Genomic DNA, 24,686 nt, shown 5'->3' with positions numbered 1-24,686 from the left:
CTACTCAATCCTACAATTACACGGGAAGGCTCTGATTGTTGAGAATGTACTGCACGAATTCAGACAGAGAAATCCTTTTTGGCTGTTGCTTGTAACATCGAGCGAGTGTTCCTAACAATGCAGAATCTGTGTGAAACTGATCGGCGAGATAAAAAAAATATTCAGGAAATATCAACAGGTAGGTACTAGCTTTTTTTTTTTTTGCTGAGTTACGTAATTGGTTCTTTGTAAGTGCATCTCAATCATACTTTTATCTATTATAAAAATATTGGCAACTTTTTACTTCTCTTCATTTTTTAGATTGAGTAGTTTCTACCTAGATTTTGTCGATGAATAATTGAAAACTGCAATCTAGCTTGAGACTACATAGTTCAATAAATACTCTGCATATCCTCGAGTATCTCATCAAAATGTGTTATATCCTCGAGTATCTCATCAAAATGTGTTATATCCTCGAGTATCTCATCAAAATGTGTTATCTTTGTTTGAAGTTATTGTGTCATTTCCTCTCTTTTATGTTTTAAAGGAGAGTTCATATTAACAAATCAACAGAAATATTTTATGAAGGATGAATGAGCACCAAATTGACGTAAGATAAATTTAAACTTTAATATTTTTGTTCCTGCGTTTTTCTCTCCCGATGCAACGCACGGGCATGTTTCCTAGTCTCATCAAATGCAAATTACATGTTTCGTTACGCATGCATTTGACGGACATAGACAACAAGCATTTTAGCGAAGAAAGAAAGAGAAAAGGAAGCAAGGGAAGAAAAAGATTACTAGATCCCGACGATGACAAGTCAAAGAAGCCTACTCGGCTCACCTTCTCCGGTCATCGATCGGACAGAAACTCAGAAGAGCCAATGGGAGACCTTCTTGGGCATGACTCGCTCTTCGATGGTGTTCAGGCTGGGCTTCCACCCCCTGCACGACAGCTCCCGGCTCAGGAACTCCGGCCGGTGCTCCTCGAACCCGTCCGTCTCCGTCGGCACCGGCTCCTCCCTCCTCTCCATTTCCGCCACGGCCGCGGCCGTCGCCGCCTCGTGTTTGGCTGGCTGATCCATCGGCGTCGCGGCTCTCCTGGACGACATCTTCCTCATCAGCCGGCCGGGCATTGACTTGGACCGCGCCTCGTCGGCGGACACCTTGCCGCGCGTGGCCGGCAGCAGGACGTACAGCCCGCCGGTGCCCAGCACGTGGTCGGCCGGCAGCGGCGCGACTTTTCTGGCCCCGCCGCCGGCGCCGCCCTTCCGATGCTGCAGCACCCGCGCGTCGACGACGAAGTGTCGCGGGTGGTCCATCATTAGCTCCGCCACGGACACGGGCTCAATGAGCGCCCGCATGCTCCCGTCCGCCATCACCACCTTCCCTCCGCTCGGTGCGGCCGCACCCGCGCCGGCCGACATAGATTAATGTTATTTCTTTTACACTTTTGCTGTTTATCACTCAGGTTGTTTTCTAATTTGCCATCACTCGAATTTTGTAGCGTGTATTTTTCATCTGGCAAAAGTCATGTTTTGGCTCACACATGGTTTGACCGGTTTTTCGTTTGCTGGTTTTTTTTTCGCTCGGGGGCCCACATCAGCTTCAACGGATCCTCATTCGCATCGAAGTCATTCCGACCCAAATCGAGGCGGGGAAGGGGAGAGAGCGGCGCGGAAGGGGAGAAATCGCCGCGGCCGTGGTCGGAGACGAGCCCGTCCGCCGCGGTCGGAGAAGTCCGTCCGCCGCGGTCGAGCGCAGGTCTCTGCGCCCTCCCGCAACCTGCGCGTGGGAGTGGGGGTTGCGGGGTCCTCGGTGCTGGGGCGCATCTCCATTGTTGTACGTCGAGCTCATCCTCAAGGTAAGCGTCGACCCAAAAATCCCTCGCTGTTTCTAGCCGTCAACGACTTCCGTGAGTGTGTAGGCGAGCTGCGTGTAGCATTTTCTAGTTGTCTGGGTGGCGGATTTGGTGCTTTTTGGTGGCGGATTTGGTGCTTTCGGTGTCGGATTTGGTGCTGTGGGGTGGCGGATTTGGTGGTGTGGGTGGCGGATTTTGGTGCTGTGGGTGGCGGATTTTTCCTGGATCTGTGGTTTTTTGTTCATGACGAGTCGATTTCGTCGGCGGGTTTCAGTCGATTTCGTGGAGATAGTGTGCAGGAGAACTGTATCGGAGTGGGGAAGTTCCTAGTATAGCTCTGTGTGGCGTAGTCCCATGTACTCTGTGTTGTGTGTGTGTTGAGTGATCTGGAGTTTCATAGCTTTTACCTAGAGGTAATTTGAAATGTAAATGCCTAAATGCTGTGTATATACATAGTGATTTTTGGTTGTAAATGCAGTGTGGGTGGAGTGTTTATTTGTGTATATATGCCCATGTGTATTGTAGTCATTGTAGTCACAAAGCCACGGTACTCCGACACCCTGCGTGGTTGAGAGAGATGGTCCATCTTCCTCCTACATTTCGCTCCTACCGTTCCTAGAAGCTCTACACGGTGCTATGTGCACATGCACCAGACGCATGTTTCTTTTTGGCATTCCCAAAGGTTGTCAGTTGTCACTAAGACAATCCCCATTTGAACTTATTTTCCTTTTTTGGTAGTCACAGAGGTTGTCACTCACACAGTTCGACGTTCCACGTTTGAACTGGACATTTCTTCAGTGGTCTTTCACCGAGCAAATCGACCCACTGCCAGATGGGTCCCAACGGGGCCGGCCCACTGGGTGGTCCTGGCCAGATGTCACTTGCTGTCTCACTCCCTTGTACCCGACAACCGCATACCACACGAGAGAGTCCTGTCTATATGCATTCCCTAGGGGAAAATTCAGTGTGTTGAATTGTTTTCTCTGTGGATTTGTTTTCTGTCTATGTGTAGTTTTCTGAACATTTTTACAGTTGGCATTTATACAATGTAGTGTATATGCAATGTAAATAGAGTATATATACAATCGTAGATACAAGTGTATGGATACAAGTGTATATGCAGTTTATATACAAGTGTATATGCAGTGTAGATACAATGTCCGGTAGGAGTAGATAAATTGTATATGCAGTGTAGATACAATTTGTATATGTAGTGTAATGAGAGGGATGGAGATGCAATTTGCAAAGATAGTGACCATATCACAATTCTACTTGTTGATTTGTTCCTGTTTGTTGATTCTTCCAATTCAAGCGATAGTTGAGGATCAGGTTTGATCAACTTTAGTTATTCTTGTCCTGCAAAGCTGGATCTATGGTTCGGTTGTTTTGAATGTCTGGTCCGCCGGTTGGTGTAGATAAATTGTATACCGTGACCATTGAATAAGTTTCTTCAAGTTCCTGCAATCGTGTGCGGGAAGGGTGTTTCCCGTGTGTCGCTTTTTTTGTGGAGTGTTGTGGATTGCTGGTGGTATTCTCTGTGTTGTGTGTGAAATGCATCGACGTGATGTAAATATAGCGCATATAAAGGTGTGTATATACTGTCGTAGATGCGGTGTATATATGCATTGTAAGCCTTATATGCATTGTAAATAGTGTATATGCAATGTAAATAGAGTATATGGGTATATGCAATGTAGTGTATATGCAATGTAAATAGAGTATATATACAATCGTAGATACAAGTGTATGGATACAAGTGTATATGCAGTGTATATACAAGTGTATATGCAGTGTAGATACAAGTGTATATGCCCGGTAGGAGTAGATAAGTTGTATATGCAGTGTAGATTCAATTTGTATATGTAGTGTAGATAAAGTATATATGCAGTGTATGTTCTGATATCTATTTATTTCAACTTATCATAGCTATGGGTAAACTTCACACAAACTTTGCAAGTAGAGACATAGTGGAAGATGATTTATTAGAAGATGATTCATCAGAAGACAATGAAGAAAGCTTCTGCAATCCTGTGTCTAAGGTTTTTTTTTGTGTATATGAATTTCATTTTACTTTGTACTCCCTCTGGTCAACTGCTCATGAATGTATTGTTTCTATTTTTGAACAGGACAATGTGAGAGATAGCAATTTTGATAAGGCACTCATTGAGTTTTACATGAAAAATGTTAGTTCTTCACACATGTGAAAGTTATATGTAAGTTATTCATTGAGATATAACTTATTTTTTTCGTGTACCTGTTTTTGTTTCTATTTTTGCAGAAAGTTAAGAGCCTTAAACGGAAAATAATGCAAAGCAACATCCGTGATAATCCAATACCTGCATATCAGGTGTGTCTCCAATTTTTTTATTAGTTCATTTTAAAGATATCAGCAGCATCTCTCAGCAACTAGATTCTGATTTCGGATAGTTTTTTTTAACTTTCAACATGTATTTAACTTGTAGTCTAAGAAGTCAAGGATGGAGACCGCAGACAGAAAAGTGTGTACAAGGTACTCCGGAAAATTGTTTTCAACAGTAATCAAAGCATTGACAGATAAGCAGGTTTATGTAATCAAACTCTATGGAATGGAATGCATGTTGAAATTTGAGAAAACAGATGTCCCGCTTAGATTTGTGAAATGGATAGCAAGTGTTTTTGACACCAATTCCTCAGAAATTCAGTTAACAAAGAAATTCATTCCTGTTAATAAGCAAACAATCCATAATATTTTGGATCTTCCTATTGGTGGAATTGAGCTTGTCCCTGATTGCGAAGCTGGTCGTGAATTTCTGTTATCTCATTTCAAAGTAACTTCCATTCCAAATGTCAACTTATTTGCCAACAAGCTAATCTCTGGGGAAGAGTTGTCAGATGAAGATATTTTCATTTGCTTCATGTTAGTTTGTTTCACAAGCTTCTTGTGTCCAAACTCAAGCCTCTTACCAAGCACACAGTACTTTCACATTTTCAAAGATTGTAAAAGTTTTGCGAGATATGATCTATCCAAGTTTGTATATGACTGGCTAATTACTAGCATACGAAGTTTCAAGCTGGCTACAAAGAAACTATCAAAACGTACAATCACTTTTGGAGGGTGCCACTATGCTCTAGCTGTGAGTGTTTTGTTCTGGTCCTTTAACATATAATAGCTTTCCTAGTTGTCAATTTTTAATGCACTAACTTCAATTTTGTTTTCTTTTCTTAGGTTTCATATCTTGATAGTGTTGAATTTGGATTAAATTCACTTCCCGATGAGTATCCACGAATACTTGTTTGGAAAGGTAACAGAATTAGGCAATACTCCGAGATGGATAAAAATAGCAGCAAATCATTTGGGAAAAGGCCATTAAAGCGATTGGTTCCTGCTTCAGTTTACCAGGTTCTCTAAATGTATTTTTACTTATTCTTTTTTCTGAAAATACCATGCTAGTGTTCTATATCTCACACACTTATTTTCTTCAAGGTCGAAAGGTCATTTGGAAAGGATTCATGCAAGAAGTTCTCAAAAACTTTTAGTTCTCCTTTCAACCTCAATGGCAAGCTTAAGGGTTTGTTTTCATCTTTCCTTACTAACGAGGTATTTGGTACTATTCTTTTTTATAAATTGTTTACCTATATATCCTTACTGGTACTAGTCTTTTTTCATTCTCCTTCCTTTTGTGTTTTAAAAGGTCATTGATGATATTGTACAAATCATACACACCAACAATATTGGCAAACCTAAAGATTTTGAAGCCTGGTCACATTCTTTAGTATGCGATGTGCTTAGCTGTTTGCAAAATTCCCAGCATGCTCCTCAGCCTTCATGCAGCAACAATTCAATAGGTTAGCCTTTTTGCATCTTTTTTATGCTTTCCGAATTATTTTTTTGTAAGGACTTTTGCTGCACAACCCTTCCTGTCAGCTATTTTATAAGAATTCCTTTGTCTCATCTTCTTGATTTTAATTTGTACGGGAAATCTTTTTCAATTTAAATTTCCTCACGGATTGCAAAACAATGGCACTGATAAGGCGACAAAAGTTCGCAATGAAGGTGTTTATTTTTCACTTGTGCATGTTTTTCACTTCTGCAAATGAAGGTGTTCATGCCATATATATTTAGTATGCCACATAAATATTTTTACATAGTTTTACATTAAATTTTGACTAGGGATTCATCAAGAACGAAACAAGCAACATAACATTTTTGAGACGGCAGACATCCCTGACTTAGATAGTGGTAAGTTTGTTACTCTCTTCTCTTTTTGTGTTTTCCGCAAATGTGTCTCTTTCTTTTCCAGCGCTCATGTGTGTTGCTTCATACTGACTTATATACTGTTTTATTTTTTCGGTTAACAAAGGTACTATAAGTAAAGGGAAGCTTGCATCCGGTAAATACCAACATTTGGCGAAGCTATTATCCAAACATAAAGGTCATGCACCGCTTGATAAATCTGGTACAAATTCCCTGTTTTTCCCATATCAATTTTCTTGTAAGTATAGTGTAAATACATCAATTTTTTTCATAAATCAAGTGTATATACAGTATACTGCATCCTAGCTGTGTGTATATGGAATGCATATGCATTCTTGGTGTCGTTTTGTAGTCATTGTGTATATATGAAATGCATATGCAATCTATAGAGCATGAGTACATATGGAGGAAGCTTTCTTTTCTATGAAGGAACCTTACAACTGTAAATAGAGAACGACATACCACTGTAAATCCCCATGTAAATCTAGAGTAAATACAACAATTTTGCATGAGTAGCTTACCACTCTAAATACAATGTAAATCTAATGTAAATACTTATGTAAATCAAGTGTATATGCAGTGTACATACTATATTTCTTTTCGATTTCCATATAAGAGTTTCTATCTAGTTTTGAGGGTTTATCTCTTATGACTCAGTATTGTAATTTTGTAATTACAGATATTCCGGAAACAGAAACAATTTCCAAACCACCCGTGGTAGATTCATTTCAAGAAAACAATGGTAATTTCTATAATACATTTCTAAGTGAATTTTTATACTACTTTGATTTTCACTTTCTCTAGGCTTTATCTCATGAATATTACAAATTTTCTTTTTCAGCAAAACCAGTTCCTATTTTGAATGAGGGCAATGGTTGTGTAGTAGATGTTAATGTTCAGGTTCAACCAGATGTTGCCATGAAAGTTCTTTCACCAATAGTTCCTATTAGACTATCAGATTTTTTTTCGATAAAGGATGTTTTATTACTTGAAGAAGCAATTACATCCAGCCTCTGCATAACCAGGATGCACACAGCCATTTGTTGTCTCAAGTGACCAAAGTTACAAAAAAACAAAAATAGGCGAAATACATATCGGAACGATGAATCATATAACGCCTAAGAGCTAGGTGGAGCAACTATCCGTAGACTATGCTGCCAATGTAGGGAAAAAGTATCCCTCGCCGTATCCTCCAACCGTGTACAGACCTCCGTAAATAGGTCTCGGTTCTCCACACGCTGAAGAGGTAACCACGAACGGAGAATACCTGTGCATCTGTAGATAACCTGCAACAAAGAGCAATTTTTATCGTTAAAGATCTTGTCATTTCTACATAGCCAGAGCGCCCAGATAACTGCTAGCGCCCCCATCCTAAGAAGCATTTTAAACCTTGAGCTGATACCATGAAGTCAATTGCCAAAGACATTAGCGACACTAGTCGGAGGATACAAGGTAGACGCTACTTGGATGACTGACCATATAGATCTCGCAAATTGGCACTGGAAGAATAAATGATTGATGGTTTCATCATGATGACAAAAAACACATCGTGTACTTCCGTGCCAATTCCGCTTAACAAGATTGTCTTTGGTGAGAATAACCCCTCGACGAAGATACCATCCAAAAATTTTAATTTTTAATGGTATCTTCATCTTCCAAATTTTCTTATTATTATCAACTGGTAAATCAGAAAGTAGCATCGCAATGTATAAAGATTTTACAGAAAAAGAACCATCTACGTGGAGGTTCCATCGAAATTCATCTGGCTCTGGCGATAACTGAATATCTCCAAGCCGCTGGATTAGGTTGTTCCATGCCACGAGCCTTTGTCCTAGTAAAACCCGTCTGAACGTCACATTCGGGGGTGAGGTAGCCATTACAGTTGCAATGGTATCACCTTGGCGACGCGCAATTCTATACAAAGCGGGATACTGTTCACATAGGGGTGCATTGTTGAGCCAAGCATCTTCCCAGAAACGTATCTGTGCTCCATTCTTAATGGAGAAAGTCCCATGGCGAAAAAAGACATTTTTTGTCGCCATAAGACCAGCCCAGAAGTGTGAATCCCCAGGTTTCCAAACCACCTGAGATAATGTCTTCGAGCCGATGTACTTTCTCCGAAGTATAGTTTGCCAAATCCCATCCTCAGTAAGTAGCTTAAAAAGCCATTTACCCAGAAGAGCTGAATTCTTGACCTCCAGGTCATGAACTCCAAGCCCTCCTTGATCTTTGGGACTACAAACTATACTCCATTTAACCAGCCGATATTTCTTTTTCTCGTTGTCCCCTTGCCAAAAGAATCTGGATCGATAATAATCGAGTTTATGCAGAATTCCTTTTGGTAGGATGAAGAATGATAACATATACAGTACCATATTAGTTAGTACTGAATTAATGAGTACCAATCTTCCACCCAGGGACAACAATTTACCTTTCCAACTACTGAGGCGTTTTTGTAATCTTTCTTCCACTAATTTCCATTCCGCAATTGTCAGTCTCCGATAGTGAATCGGAATACCCAAATAGCGAATCGGAAATTGGCCTTGCCCACAACCAAATAACTCTGTATACAGAGCTACGTCGGCTTGGACATCACCGAAGCAGAACAATTCACTTTTATGGAAGTTAATTTTCAATCCTGATAATTTCTCAAAAGCTGCTAAAATTAATTTCAGATTTCGAGCTTTTTCAAGATCATGATCCATAAAAAGAATTGTATCATCAGCCTATTGAAGGATAGATAAGCCACCATCAACCAGATGTGGAATCACACCTTCCATCTGACCATCGGACTTGGATCTCTCTATGAGTACCGCCAACATATCCGCTACGATGTTAAATAACATCGGAGATAGCGGATCTCCTTGGTGTAACCCTTTTCGTGTTTGGAAGTAGTGTCCGGTGTCATCATTAACCCGGATTGCAACACTACCTCCATACACGAAGTCATGAATTAGAGCTCGCCACTCAGGCGAAAAGCCTTTCATCCTGAGTGTCTGTTGAAGGAAAGACCATTTAACTTATCATACGCCTTCTCAAAATCAAGCTTTAAAATAACCCCATTTAATTTCTTAGAATGCATCTCATGTACCGTCTCATGCAAAACCGCCACTCCATCAAGGATATTATGTCCTTGCATAAAGGCTGTCTGCGATGGTAAAACAACATGATCTGCAACCATATTAAGTCTAATGGTGGCCACTTTCGTGAAAATCTTGAAACTTACATTTAATAGGCAAATGGGTCTATATTGTTGGATCCATTTTGCCTCATTAATTTTCGGTAACAAGATAACTTCACCAAAATTTAGACGAAATAATTCTAGTTGTCCAATGTGTAAATCACTGAACAAATCTAGAAGGTCCGATTTAATAGTATCCCAGAAAGTTTGATAAAACTCTGCTGGAAACCCATCTGGACCCGGTGCTTTGTTGCATTCCATTTGGAAAACTGCCTTCTTAACCTCTTCCTCGGTATAAGGTGCGGTTAGCAAGCCATTTTCTTCCAAAGAAACTTGGGGTATATCATCCGTTAAGTCCTCGTTAAGAGAGAAAGTACTTTCCTCCGGAGGACCAAACAAACCCTTATAATAATTAGTAATGTAAGACTTGAGTTGCTCATGGCCTTCAATCAACCCTTCATCTTGAATGAGAGAGTGAATACGTTTTTTTCGGTGTCTCCCATTAGCTAAGCCATGGAAATACCGCGTATTCGAGTCTCCTTCCAAGATGAATTGAGCTTTGGATCGTTGATACCATTTGAGCTCCTCTTCGCGAAGAAGACCCGCCATCTGTTCATTGGATTGATTTTTAAGCTCAATCTCATGTGTAGACAGGGGTCTAGTCTCCGCAACAGCCTCAAGCTCATCAATCACATTTGATAAGCGAGACTTTTTTTTAAAGAATACCAGCTGTATGGGCAGCCCAACCAGAGAGATGTTTGCGCATAGAACACATTTTATTATTCCATCTCAAAATGGGCGTACTCCCCCCGACTGGTCTATCCCACACCCTTTTAACCATATCATGAAATCCCTCTCGATATAACCAGCCAAGTTCAAATTTGAACGGCCGTTTACAAACACGTGTGGGATTCCCGGTGGTTAAAAGGATGAGAACGTGGTCAGACAGTTTTTCAATACGTTCTAGTGCGCGGACTGACACCAGAGGGTATTTATTTTCCCATTCGGTATCCATCAACACGCGATCTAGTTTCTCGTATGTGGGCTCCGGCAAGCTGTTCGCCCAAGTAAACTGTCTCGCAGGTCTCGCAGAATGATTTTGTAAATTTAGTGGTATTAAACTTCTGCAACTTTTTATGTAATTATTTTTTCTTTACATTTGCTCAACTTCTTTCTCACACTTTATATTCAATTTAAGGATTCCCCGACAACACCATTGGTGACAAATTCGAAGATACAAGCTGTTGCCACACACATAGCTAAGCAACTTATCGATCTTTCATCTCATGTTTGCGATCCTCAACTCATGATCATTGATGATGTAATGTCCATGACCATTTCATAATTTTTTTTGTATACTATAGATTGATTCATACTAAAAGGTTCATATTTGTTTTTTAACTTCTCTTTTTTTTGTTAATTTCTTCTTGTTTAGTCTGTAAGTCCAGAAGTAAAAATCATAGGAGATTGTAACTTCAAGGCTAAATATGAAGCTATGTCAAAGGAAACGGAGGAAGCTTACAACAAACTGAAGAAAATTGCAACAACAACAATTGAGGTACGAATTTTCATCTATTTTTTGCTTCATATTTTTCCCCATGTTCAATAAGTGTGGTATTTTCTATCTAATCTGAACCTCCAAACTTCAAACAGGAGCACAGTAATATCATATCCAACCATACTGACAACAACATATTCAAACACTCATCAAGCAACTCTATTCCATCTTCAAGCAAAAGTCAGCAAAATATTGTTCCCGGGAGATATGTTGCTCCATGTAAGAGGTACACTGACCCATTTGTGCCTTTTGTCACCAATGCTAGCCGTTTTCCATGCTTGCCATCCGAAAGAAGGTATTACAGTGCAATCTTAGCTATTGGGAAGGATCCAGAAATGCAAAGGTCAGTACATTTATATTTTCTCCATGATTTTAACAATTTTGTGTCAATGTACATGTGGTTTTCCATTAGATCTAATACCTAGGGTTTTTCCACAGTAATGAAGCTGTTAGATATGAGAAAGCATACTGCTCGTTTCAGTCACTTGCAACTTTGGAGCCTTATGGCCACATCGATAATTACCTTATACTATGCTATTGTCCCAAACTTTTCCATGACAAGCACCCAAGTATTTCCAAAAAGCATTTCTTCTTCCCCTATGTTGGGGTAAGTTTTTCAATTTTCATTTTCATTTAAAACACAAAATAAAATTGTTTTCATTCAAAGAAATTTTATATGATGACAACTTTTCTTCTAGGAAACTATCCTTAGGTACAATGGCAATAATGGAGACATTGTTCAAACTGCTTTTGAGGGCGCCAACTCTGCTTTTCGCCTATGGAAATCAGATCAGGTATTAATATCATTATAGATAATCCATAAACATTTTGTCAATGTTGTTTAAGTTTATATGTTCATCTAGGATTTAAGCAATTTATTTTACTTCTATTTTATTTGCAGATTCCATTCTCAATAGTTATAGCCAATCATTGGTTTCTGTTTGCTGTGTGCTTGAAGGCAAAAGTTTTTGCTTTCTGTGATTCGCTGTACGATGAAGGAGATCCTTTCCACAATGCCATTAGACAACCACTGGTTAAATTACAATTTTACTAACCTCTATTGTAGTCTTTATTATGTACCACATTTGAACTGATAATTGATCATCCCTTTTTCTTTTCATAATAGATTCAAAACTTCATTGCCCTGTGGAATATTCTTGTAACTCCTCACATGTCCTACCAAGTAGATTTTACTGAATTCCAAACAAGATATACAGCAGTCCCAAAGCAAGACAACAGGTGCACTTTTCTTTTTTAAAAAGTTTCAACAGGTGCACATATACATGATTCTTAACTTCTTGTTTTTATGTTCTCTCAAAAAAAACCAGTGACGATTGCGGTGTGTTCACAATGAAGTTCATGGACATCCATGATCCAAGAACTCAAATGCAGAACGCTTTTTCTCAAGCCGACATCATAAATCTGAGGATCAAATTCGCAAATCAAATTTACTTCAGCAAGTTCAACACATTAGACAAAACCGTTGTATTGGAATACTTTGGTGATGTATGTACCAATACTTTACCATTTTCTGCTTATGTATCTACCTGTTCTTTTTCTTCGGAATTTTAAATCTTAATTTTTTCTCCATAGGTTGGGATGTGAAGATGATATCTAAAATGACGAAACGCAATGACGGGAGATGGGGACTGCACTAGGACCTTTTGCTTATTTTTTTTCTTTTTCTCAATGCAAACTCAAGACCACAGACATTTTCACTTTTGTAAAGTTGGAACCAAAGATGGTTGGATTTTGAATGCAGTAGGGATTTGTTGCGTACTATGTGTTTTGTGTAATCGTCTGAGCTCAGATGTTGTTTTTGTACTAAACTTCTGTGGTTTCCCGTCTACTAAGATGTTGTCTATCCTGTTTTTGTCATATGTTACTCAGATTTTTATTCTTCAATCAATATTCTTCTATGAAATTTTTATGATTCCAGTTAATGTTGCTGACCCATATAATGTTTTCCAGTAAGCTCATTTTGCATAGCAGCGGAACACAATGAAGAAGCATAGCAGCGGAACACAAGGGCTCAAAATCTCAGAGTAAGCTTATTTTGCATTCAATGTCAAAGCAAACATAATGTTCATCATTTTCAGCAATCAAAATCTAGATTATTACATCATTTATTTGAACAAGATAAAACTGCCTTGTTATACACATCTGTTTCTGATTCTTTTTCTCCTGTTAACTCTTCTTGAACAACTCCTTCAACTACTTGCTCATTGCTACTGCTTGCATCTTGTTTGGAATTCTTCTTACTTGTGTTCTTAGGCTTACTGTTCTTGCTCTTCTTGCTTGCCTCACCTGCAAAACATAGGGAGAAGTAAGACATGATTCCTCTGTCTTATTTATGTACCAAAATTACCACCAACGACAATTAAAAACATGAGCAATTCCGTAGTGTTGCTCAAATACTAAAAATAAAGAACTACAGATGGTTCCTTACTCTTTTTCTGATTCATCGGGTTAGGCCTTGACCTCTTGCGCTTAGGTAGATCATAGTGCTTGTCCTTGTTTGTGCACTTCTTTATAGTGTGCTCATTAGAACCACAATGACTGCAACTGTAATTTTTTTTTGCTTGATTGCCTCTCTTATTGTAAGCATCCGAGGTCTTCCTTTTGTGTTAACAACATCTGGGTCTTGTAGCTCAATGTTAGCAGATGTAGCATCACCATCATTCCCTGAGCTAACATTTGTTACTGTCCTTGTAGTCATAGTTACTGCATCTGTTGATTGCGCATCCTCATTGTCCATGTCAATCATAACTTTCTCTATACTATCTATTTCTTGCAGAAGGTAACTATACTTTCTTTTCTTCTTTGAAGCAGTTGAAGCTGTTCGAACAAGCCTTTTCGACAGTACATTGAACATAAGCGCAGGGTTATCTCCATGTATCTCTGGCTCTTTGATCAACTGTACCTTTATCGACTTTTTCCTCCAACGATCAATGAAATACTTCTCTGGAATTTCAGGTATGTTCAAATGAACCATAACTTTCAAAATGTGTGAACACAGAATGCCATCTTTCAGAAATTTGCAACATATGCAAGAGTACTCTTGAGCAACTGTATCAACAAGCACAACAAAATTCCTTGGCTTGTGCTCTTTCAGAGGATAATTAGCTGCCTGGAAAACAACATAGATTTTATCCTTTTCTTGCTCGTGTAGCTGCAGCCTTGTAATATCTTGTAGAATCCATTGAAATTTCCAGAAGATACCAATGTTATAATAGTGATGTGCTTGTCTTTCAAAGTATAACTTAGACCAATATTTGTCCTGAGCAACTTTCTTGTTCCTTGATCTGTGATCGCATTCATCCTCTCTATCATGTATGGTGTCTAGAATCCTTTGATACTCCCTCATGAAACTTGTCACACTAAATTTTGCACCAACACCTCTTTTGAAGATAGCATTAGTACCTTCACTTCTGGCAGTTGTCTGAATAAATGGGAAAAACCTTGATTTGAAAAAAAACGGGTGCCCAGTACTGCCTGTTTTCCCAAAGTGTTCCAAAATATTCAATATGTTCAACTCCATGGTTCTGAATCATTTGCTGCCAAAGTGACTCAAATTCTTCTACTGTCAAAGAGTTGTCAATGATGTCTTGAAAATCTTCATACAATCCTTCATTGGCTTGAAACCCTGTAGTGATTTTCTCATCTGCTTTCTTCTTGATGTGAAAAAGACACCATCTGTGGAAAGCATTTGGAAAAACTTCCTCTATTGCAGCTTTCATAGCTCTGTCTCCATCTGTTATGATTGACACCGGTGGAACACCATGCATTGCTATCAAAAATTGCTCAAACAACCATTTGAAGGTGTCTGCTTTTTCATTGACAATGAAAGCCCATGCAAACAAATATGTGTTCCCATGAGGTGAAACTCCTACAAATGGCGCAAATGGAAGATTGCATTTGTTTGTAAGGAAAGTTGTGTCAAAACTAAGACAATCCCCACATTGCTCATAGTATAACCTTGATTTCTGATCAGACCAAAATATGCTTCTAACTTTGTTATCACTGTCCAGCTGGAATGAATAGTAGAAACCAGGACTATCTGCCTGTTTCTTGTTGAACATTTCTACTACTTCCATCATGTCAGTATTCTGTAGCTCTTTATTTATTTCAGTGCCATAATTGCTGACCATCTTCTTTGTGTATGGCAAACAACCAATTCCACCTCTCACATATGCTAAGATATCAACAATCTTGCCTGTAGGTGTGTTTGTGTACTTCAGTGTCCTTATGAGGTCTTTTTCTTCAGGTGACATGTACTTGTGAGACCGGAAGAACCTGCTATTTGGTGAAAGCTCATGGTTGTGTTCAAGATTTAACCGGGTAACTTCCCAAACTCCGTTCTTCTCCGTAATCCGCATTTCCACTTTGCAACCTGTCTTTGTTATGACTGTGCTTCTCCTTTGAGGTACCAATTGCTCTCTATCAACTTGTGCTGTCCTACCATGCTTGTTGCACTGCATAACAACTTTAGTTATCTCATTGTTGCGTTTCTTACTTGTTGTTCTATAACTGTTGACAACAGCAACAGAGAAACCAACAACACTGGAGTAGAAGTTGAAAATTTGCTGGCCTTCTTCTTTGGTACTGAACTTCATCCCCATACAAGGTTTCAAATCTTCTTCTATGCTGCTTTCAGTAACACATTCTATTTTCTTTCTTTCATTTTCAAAGAAATCTTCAATATCCTCTGATGAGAGCATTCCTATTTGATTTCCATCATTTGATTCAGCACTAGCATACATTGTAGCTTCTTCGTTAGCACTCTGTGAACTTCCAGTACTGGGAGCAGCAACTTGTGGTTCTTCACACACTACCTGTCAAGAAATAAGTAAGGTAAAAGAAATTTTCTTCATCTATGGAATTTTTCGCTTTTTAACACTGGAACAACACATGTCTTTTGAACTTGGTAGTTTACCTCTTCTATTGCCATGTTTTCAAACAAACCAACTCCCCATGGATTATCATCCAGAAGTCCAATGTCGGATTTTTTTTCCTTCAATGATGCAATATGCCTGAATGTTTAAACAATTATGAATTAGTCTAATACAATCAAACACTATGGTGTTTTGAAACATGTAGAGTGCAAACTTACATAGTCGCAACCATCAGCCAATCGAACACCATGGTGTGCATCCTGTGTGTCCGACATGATTTCATTCTGAAATAAAAACAACACACAAAATATTAAATTGGTTTTTGAAATATGCAATGTGTATTTACTTATTTCCCAAAACACACACCTAATTTGATGGACTCACACCAAGCAATTCCAAATATGACATGTTCTGTAAAGAAGGATCTCCTTGACTGCCAAGAAATATCATGTCCTGCATCAGCTGTGTATACTGACCCTGTAAATTTTCATTTTTCTCTGCCAGAATTCAGAATATTGGGAAGAACATCCAAGACAGTACTGAAAATAAACTTCATGAGACACCTGATGCTTACATTCTCTGTATGTAAATTTACATGAGGTGAGTATGTTGTTCAACCAAAGATGCTTACATTTTTTCAGCAATTTTTCCATATGGTGTATCATAAATTCATTTGCAAAATTCAAATATATGAAAAGCACTTTAGCATGCATTTACACTATAAGTAAAGATTAATTAGTGTATCATATGGAAGATCATACTCAGTAATAAACTAGTTAGGATTTTTCGTTCAATCTTGGATGTAACGATTGGACTAGTTTGATGTTTGTTCTGTGAGAAATGTTCTTATGTTAGTTTCATTGTTTGTTTAGGCGCAGCAGCCTCTAACACTAGTTTTCGTGGAGACGAGGTATTGGCCATACAACAAAGGTTTCCCCGCAACAGCAATTCATGTTGACAGAACACAAAAGGTATTGGCTATAGGACCAAGATTAAATTTCCATGATTCTTGCTTGAGTTACATATGTGTGCATCTCTTTGCTGACAATTTAACTAGTGTTGCCTGCCTATTGTGTTCACTTGCTTCATTTAGCTGTATAACTGAACAAATAATTTGTATCCGTCATTTACAGTATCAATGTTGACTATTTGTAGTTGATCCAGAATGTACTTCACTTTCTTTTTTACAAAGAGATACTTGATAAAAATTATCGGACCATATTTGCATGCCACAGTAGCACATGTAACTAAGACATGTACTTCCCAGACAGCTGCTAGTTGATTTCCATGTAACCATACAAATAGATTTTGTGTGACATAGTAATTCTTTGTCATTTTCTTTACTCTCGACCAGTACATATGTTAAGCAGCTTATATGTCTTACTATAGACTGATATTTGTATGCTTGTTATATGAAACAGATGGAAAGCGCATTGAGATCCTTCAAGTGTGGCTTGACTCCTAACATAGTTGCCACTGAATTAGTCGCCCGTGCCCTGGATGTTCCAAATGTTAGTCATGTGATCAACTCCTCCCCGCGACCTCCTAATGCACAACACACACACACACACTCACATTTTGTCCATTTTTTTGAATGGGTGCAAAATGGTTTGCATGCCATCTATGATGTTTCATCTCTTTAGCACTAACTCAAAATTATCTGCTCTGACTCAAAATTATCTGCAAACTGGTCTGTATTATCATTGTCACTGTTTTTCTTGTATATTTTGGCATGTCAGTGTATGCTAGTTTCTAGGAAAATCATATCCCCTGTGTATACTGTCAATGTTTTCTTGCATTTTTTTGGCATGTCAGTGTATGCTCGGTTTCTAGCTCAACACAGGTTATGACAAATCATTTTCTCCATATAACTAGCAGTACATTAACCACTTTCCCAGCATTGCTGTTAGTGTATGCTAGTTTCTAGCCAAAATATGTGACAACTGCTTTGCTTCATACAAGTAGCAGAACTAGCATGCATCTAGCACTACATGAACCGCTTTCTAGAATTCCTGTTAGTGTATGCTAATTTATAGCCAAAATATGTGACAAGTGCTTTTCTTCATACAAGTAGTAGAGCAGCAACCATTTTCATAGACTCTGCTGTCAGTGCAAGTAGTATCTAGACGAAATTAAATGACAAATCATTTTGTTCATAGAAGTAGTAGAACAGGAAGTCTACAACAGCAAGAAGAACAGGAAGAAGTAGAGTGAAACTTCTTACTGGTTTCTCATGGGAAATCAAATCTTTGTTCTTGCAGAAAAGGTAGAAGAACAGGCAAGGATCAGAAAAGAATAGACAAACCTGGCTGGCTTGCTGGTTCTCCAAACCGGGATCTGCATCAACAGCTTGAGTTTTTCCTCCATCACCATCATCTTCTTCCATCCTGTGCTCTTGTCCTCCTCTCGTACAAGAGATCTGGTAAGTACCCTGCTCTCCTCCTTCCCTCTGTTGACACTCTTCCTCGTCCAGATCTTGGGGGTAAAGTGGTTTCCCCTGTCCCGCTCGTCCAGATGTTTATTGTGTTCTTTTCACCTACCTTTTTTCGTCCAGATCTGCTGTAGTAGTTTCTAGAAGGTTTGTGTTGTTTTCTTGTGTTGCAAGAAGAGAAGCAGGCCAAAGATTTGTTAGCTTTTCAGCTTTGTCAGACAAAGGGCCGGACAGGCAAGGATCAGAGAACCAGAAAACAACTTTTTGGGTCTTTTTTGACTGCAGACAAACAGCTGTGACTGCAGACAAACAGCTGTAACCTGTTTGACAGCTGTCATGTTCTGATTGGTTTAATTTTTCGAGTGATGGCCAAAAGGAAAACACTCGGTTGTCAAATAGATAGTCCCTTTTTTTATGATGGTGTAGTAAATAGTAAGTGTGTAGTTTTTCTTTTTTAGTCGCTACTGCTTCTTGCTAAGAGCATGTCTAACAGGCCCCTTACTTTTCTGCCCCGTGTATCGCGATTATTTCGCCCCGTATAAAAAAAGTTCTCGTAGATACACCGTTCCGTCTAGCAGACCCCGTATTTCACCCCGTAAATTCGTAAATTTAAAACCCTGGGAAACTTGTTCATATTCATAGTTCGTCGATCATACATACGGATCAACGTATATACATACAAAATGCGCGATCCTAAATGGATCGCGACTTCTAGTCGAAGAGGTCGACGATGTACGAGTCCGCCTCCGCCTCCCGCAACTGCGCCTCCTTCACGACGGCGATGGCCGCCGCCTCCTCTTCCTCCTCCGCCCTCTTCCTCTCGGCGTCGTCCTTGAGGGACTCTTGTATCGCCTTCAAGAAGTCGGGGTCCTCCTCCTCCTTGCCGGCGAGCGGAGCTCCTCCGCCGCTGGTGCTCCCGATGCTCGCGTTCCAAGCCGCCTTCGCCCAGCATCGGCGCTCCCACTCGGCGCACCACTCGTCGAACTTGGGGCCGCTCATCGGCTTCATCGGCGGATCCTGGTTGTACCAGCGCCCACCCGCCGCGAACTCAACGAGCTTCGGGGGGACGTACGCGGCGCCGGCGTACCTGCAGGCAGCACTGCGGCTCCCGGTGGCGGATCTCTTGCATTGGAGACGCCATGCATCCTCCACGTTGTCCGGCGAGCGGGATCGCTTCGATCCGCCCGCCGGCGAGGCGGTACTGCGGCGACGTGCGTCCATGCAGAAGCTGGGGTGAAATGTGGAGCTAGGTAGTGAGGGATTGCTCGCCGGAGCAGGATGGAGGAGGCGGCGGCGCACGGCGGAGCTAGGGTTGGTATAAGTAGGGGGCGGCGGGGCCGATTTCCTGGCCCCGTATTCCGCCGAAACGGGCCGGCCCGAATACGGGGCCTGCTAGACGGCCCAAATCGCGCTTGCCCCGTATCCCGCCGGAATTTTACCGGGTGGGCGGGTTATAAGGGGCCTGTTAGACATGCTCTAACAAGTCACAACCAATTTACTTTTTTTTTAGAGGAACCAATTTACTTTCTGACACTATAAAAAGAAACGTAATATTTTCTCAGGTAAGTAGCAGCATCAAGCAAAATCAGCGAGCCACCCAAGGGCTGGCCCCCAGTAGACCTATTAGTAAGTACTAGCAAAGGCATGGCGCGGCGTCACGCCGCGCCCAAAATTCGGATCTGAGTTGGAGAGTAAAAAATTGCATTTTAAAAGTGTTTGCATAGTTTTGATTGAATGTAGTTCATGGCTTTCAGTATTCGATCTCGGTGCAAATTCCATTACACAATCAATGATAAATAGGATTGTACAATGGAGCAGGACACACACACTTGGTAACTTGAGCCAAAAAAAACATAGAACACCATCCTTGGACAATCTTCTTGACTATGTCTACTTGCAGGAAAGGGTATTTATGGAAATTAGTATTTAGGGAAGTCACATCTTTTCTTCATAGGAAAGAATGATGATTTCGATAACTTTGCCAACTGCGTTGAGGATCTCGACTGATAGGCTCTTTTTGGAAGTCTGGGCTTTCTCATCCTCTAGACAGCCGACATATAACCTTCCTTCTAATAGTAAACATAGATAACTTGGATGGTTTCAATGTTGAGTTCAGATTGAACAAACTTCGTAGTGGCACACCTGATATGTGCTTCTTCTTTGATCTTCAGCTAAACTAAAACCTAGACTTCATAAAATGAGTTTTAAATAACTGTTACCTCTGTTTTAATATATAAGCCTTTGTAGACAGCTAAATTAGCTTTCTAGAAAAGCTTACATTTAAGAACGTAGGTAGTACTTGGTAAGGTCATCCCATATATCACTGGATTTCCTATTTATTATAGAGTATCTATTATTCAAAGAGTTAACATAAGAAAGAACGAAGCAATTTTGGATTTCCAAGCTGACAGATGTGTGCACAAAAATGAAGGTTAAATATCTCGGAACAACAGTTAAGAAATGAGAATGTGAAATAGAAGAAAATAAATACATGTGAAGTCCAATGCTAGCTAGGAAATTTTTTTAAGTAGTTTTTAAAAATAAACCTACTGGTATTCACAAGTAAAGTAAACCGAACTATCCGCCATCCATATATCACACAACACTTTCCACGCTTATTAGATTGCACAGTTCACCATGTTAAGATACTTAAGAAGCCATACATTGCAATCACCACTTCTCAGACTTGATTGCAAAGTTCACCATGTTAGGAAACATAAGAAGCTGTACATTTCAATCGATGGATTTGTGCAGAACACAACGCACAATTGTCGAGCTGAGGCCTAGAGGAGGACAACGGTATGACACGCAAAGAAAATTTTCCTGGTCTTGGTAAGCATCAGCGTCATGTTCGTCATCTTCATCTTCAGAGTAATGGATTGGGCCGACTTGATCAATCGTAAGTGGCGCAGCTGATGTGTGCCATTTCTTCTGACAGCTCGCCATGAGCTGCACCTGCTTGGTTGTTATCTATAAAAAAAAGAATAGCCTCATGTAAGTTTTGGTATCTATAAAAAAGAATAGCCTCATGGAAGTTGGTAAAGCATCTGGGTCTATCAAATTTAAATCAAAAACTGTTATATGGCAGAAAGTGAAGTGTCCTATATATGGAAATGACAACTGTAACCATCATCAACTAATAAAGGTTCTGGTGAAACCCACATCATACATGATTAACAACTATATGGCTGTATTCAATGGCACGTAATATGTAGACTACATTTTGTTGAATTTTTTTCACTGGGTAAGATCACTTTAATCTCTTATCCGAAGTGAAACATCACACATAGGAATATCATCTTATAGAAGAAGTCAATTATACAATTTCAGCATGAGATTTTCTGCGCCAATGCTCCAAATTCTGAGAGAATGTACAATGGTACCACAAAAATTGTAAATGTAACATGGTTCCTTGTAATGCTGCCAGGTAAAAGTTCCGATCACCAACCATATAACAGTTCTTATAGCTCTATAACCATCTCTGTACATTGAAGTGGCAGATAACACTGTTTTATGACCCTGTTTTTTTTAATCTTTGAAGGGCATGCATATATGAATCTGAGGCAACTAAGTGGATATTGGTTAGATTACCCTGCAGTATGTATCCAGAAGGTACTCTCCCGGACTTCAAATTTACAGTCGTGGATGTCGTCCCAAAATTTTGATCCCTTTATACTCAACAGCTTCATGGATACCGCTAATCAAAATTACAGAAGTGAATAAAACAAAGAAACAAACTGGCTAGTTTAGAAAGATGCCCCAATCATTGGACCAATAAGTAGAAGTTTACCCTATTTCAAAAGAACTACAAAAATAATAATGCAGCGGGTTAGTAGGCATCGAGAGAGGTATACAGAGTGATAGATGCATCCTCAAAAAAATCTAACACGTGAGGAAAATTAGATTTACAACCAAACATAAAGCTAGAATAAAGAATATCAAACATATCAAAACAAATGTAGAGTAGGGAAAATAAAAACTCACTTCCAAGCATGCTATATGATGGCCTCAAACCTGAGTAACTTCTGATTCTCTTTTAGACATGAACATCTAAGATGCAAATTAAATAGCAAGGCTTTAGCAGCACAGATATATGAAAATCAAAGATGCAAATCTGAGAAACAAATCATTAGCAATTCAGTTTTGGTGGTTAAAAGGCACCTCTTTCACATGAAAATTTATTATCTAGAGTAAAACAAATTCGTCAACAGCTATTATCTGTGCAGAACACATTAGTATATCCTCAGCGGCTAGAAGAGGTCGATGAGACAAAGCCGGTTATGTAAAACAAATTTGTCCTATATATCAAATCTGAGTAGAAAACACATCCAAAAATAAGCAAATGATTAAGCTATTGATTTATTTGACATGGAATCCCATCTTTCTGAATTATGTTAATAGATTTTCTCCACCAAGAGGTTTGTTTTCCCAAGCTGTATGCGTTATGGTCTTCACCCTATTTATGTGGCCATGGAGCAATGCCTATTAATCCAGAGACAAATGGACACCTATTAGTTCAACACATCAGAAGATTGCTTCAACAATGGCCCAAAATCTAGAGCAACAACTACGAACAAAAGGGAAGGTTACACAGTATTGGATCCGAAATTCTTGCTATCCTTACCGTGGCTGTCTTCTTTCTTTGTGCTGAATCTTTGCCTGACAGAAGGTTTTGCATACACGAAAAATTACCACTCAACTCGAACATCGGGGATCTAATAGGAGATGAAATTAGTAAGCGGCATAAGCATCCATAGCACAAAGGGGAAAACAATGTTTGCATATGCAATTTAGATTCAAATCCAGAACATAGATTATAAATTTTACCTTCTATATAGTGGAGTCTAGGAAAGTGTGAGCTGCACAACCAAATAATGGATTACCTATGTGGTCTGCCCTCTAATTCTTTATACTTAACAAAATATGAGAATATCAGATTTTAGTGTATATCATGAATACTGGGCTTTGAGATGATACCAACGTGACTTGCATAGAAAAAGATTTCAATTAATATGAGGAAACAACTAAACATTATTGATAAACCATTGGTTTAGGCATGTATATACAGGTGCGTTGGAATGTAATTTAAAACAGAAGGCTGGATTTTTCTCGACGAACTCATTCGTGATAATAGGAGACTGGAGAGAGACAGAGCACATACCGGGAACCAGCTTTCTGTTTGGTCGAGAGGCCACTAATTATTGAAGCAATGATTGGTTAATCAATCGTGAAAGAGATTAGCGAGACTGCTGCTGCCAATTGGTCGCTAAATCCTGGATGAGTGACCTCTCAAAAAAAAAAAAAAATCCTGGATGAGTGGATCTCCCCACAACCCAAAGCATAAGCGGAGGCGGAGGATGCTGTCATTGCGTCGGCACTTCGTAACTTGGCCTCTCCTGTTGAAAGCAAACACCCTGCAGCAAATGATTGATCCGGCTGCCTCTTGTGCAAACTCGCGTGATACTGATACATCGCCTCGACGATCTTATATCCATCGTCCGCTTTTGCGGCTGGATCCCTAGAGATACGATTAGGGAGCGCATGGAAGCGAAGACCAAAAATTCGTCGGATCGGAGGCATAGAGCACCGAGGTGAGGAGATGCCGGAGCGACGCCATAGAAGCGTCAATGCACGGTAACGATGGGCAGAGCAGTGACCACCGGGGCGGCGGCCGCAAGCTTGGAAGCGGACAGACGCACCTGGAGGAGAGGAGCCGTGGGATTCATGGAGCGAGGTTGAGCGTACTTGGTGAGGAGGGCCGCGAGCAACTGGAGGCCGTCGCCCTCTCATCCATGGCGTCGGCGACAGACCAAACGAAGCAGCGGGGATGGAGAGAGACGCAAAGCTGTAGGTGTAAAAGTCAACCGCACTCACCGATGTCAACTGGAGCTCTCCGAGGTCCCCGTCAGCAACCGCCACCTCGAACAGCCCCACGAGGTCCAGGTCCCTCACGCCCGAGCCGAACCCCAGGGTGGCGACGCGGCGTCGTCCAGAAACCTCCTACATGGCCGGCTCGCCTGGGCGGGATCACTCGACGGTTTTGTCGGAGACCCGCGCCACTCCCACCGAGTCGCACGCCCGGGCGCGGAACTCGTAGCGCGCCATCGGCGTCGAGCGGCCAGACTCGGACCTGGGCGTCGGGGTCCCAGTTGTACTTGCCCGTGAGAGAGTCGATGACCTCCTGGAGGAAGGTGGGATCCAGGGCGGGGATTGATTCGCTCTACGGGAAGGTGGATGTGTGGAGGCGTTGGAGGAGACTGATAGGAGGGAGAGCAAGGCGGAGTGGGGAGGTGTTGTATAGTGATCCAAATCTATATACCTAATCTATATCTATACCTAATAATAGAGAAAATAAGGTTTCTTGTTCGTCCGTCCTTACTTTTACCGTTTTACCCTCTCACCAAACCACATAATACCACCAAATTAACACCATACCGTTTCACTTTTTTTTTCCATCGCTCTTCCTAGCTTAGCCCAAACATTGACTTCATTGGTTTGCCTTCGTCTCTCCGTCCTAGCACCTCACGAGTACGAACCGAACCAAAGTC

At 40.4% G+C, this 24,686-nt stretch overlaps 3 protein-coding genes and 2 long non-coding RNA genes across 12 annotated transcripts; 1 reads left to right on the top strand and 4 right to left on the bottom strand.

Annotated features, from left to right (window-relative positions):
• Positions 1–648: 648 nt before the first annotated feature.
• Positions 649–1,469, bottom strand: LOC127348950 (uncharacterized). The gene has a single exon (XM_051374798.2). The coding sequence runs from the start codon at positions 1,403–1,405 to the stop codon at positions 851–853; it is 555 nt and encodes a 184-aa protein (XP_051230758.1). The 5' UTR covers positions 1,406–1,469; the 3' UTR covers positions 649–850.
• Positions 1,470–3,767: 2,298 nt separating this feature from the next.
• Positions 3,768–5,669, top strand: LOC127347681 (uncharacterized). The gene is made up of 7 exons (XM_051373845.1): positions 3,768–3,878; positions 3,966–4,022; positions 4,118–4,186; positions 4,302–4,952; positions 5,045–5,218; positions 5,303–5,416; positions 5,511–5,669. Exons 1-7 carry the CDS (start codon positions 3,768–3,770, stop codon positions 5,667–5,669), a joined length of 1,335 nt encoding a protein of 444 aa, XP_051229805.1.
• A 7,607-nt stretch (positions 5,670–13,276) lies between these two features.
• LOC127295649 (protein FAR1-RELATED SEQUENCE 5-like) lies at positions 13,277–15,839 on the bottom strand. Its single transcript, XM_051325641.2, has 2 exons — positions 15,749–15,839; positions 13,277–15,647 (listed from the first exon to the last, which is right to left on the bottom strand). Exons 1-2 carry the CDS (start codon positions 15,761–15,763, stop codon positions 14,238–14,240), a joined length of 1,425 nt encoding a protein of 474 aa, XP_051181601.1. The 5' UTR covers positions 15,764–15,839; the 3' UTR covers positions 13,277–14,237.
• An 88-nt stretch (positions 15,840–15,927) lies between these two features.
• On the bottom strand, positions 15,928–18,495 carry LOC127295651 (uncharacterized). Its single transcript, XR_007847997.2, has 3 exons — positions 18,013–18,495; positions 16,074–16,184; positions 15,928–15,991 (listed from the first exon to the last, which is right to left on the bottom strand). It is a non-coding gene; the product is annotated as an uncharacterized lncRNA (long non-coding RNA).
• A 2,211-nt stretch (positions 18,496–20,706) lies between these two features.
• On the bottom strand, positions 20,707–24,419 carry LOC127295648 (uncharacterized). 8 transcript variants are annotated; one of them, XR_007847994.1, is made up of 4 exons: positions 23,300–24,419; positions 22,966–22,997; positions 21,730–22,853; positions 20,707–21,108 (listed from the first exon to the last, which is right to left on the bottom strand). It is a non-coding gene; the product is annotated as an uncharacterized lncRNA (long non-coding RNA). The 8 variants fall into 8 exon arrangements; XR_007847992.1 differs by having other exon boundaries at positions 21,730–21,835; positions 22,123–24,419; XR_007847990.1 differs by having other exon boundaries at positions 21,730–22,620; positions 22,763–24,419.
• Between the last annotated feature and the right edge of the window lie 267 nt (positions 24,420–24,686).

The sequence above is a fragment of the Lolium perenne genome, chromosome 4, assembly GCF_019359855.2.
Source record: "Lolium perenne isolate Kyuss_39 chromosome 4, Kyuss_2.0, whole genome shotgun sequence".
Taxonomy (NCBI): Eukaryota; Viridiplantae; Streptophyta; class Magnoliopsida; order Poales; family Poaceae; genus Lolium; species Lolium perenne.
Note: the sequence above shows the minus strand (reverse complement) of the source record. Positions and strands in the feature narration are given on the sequence as shown.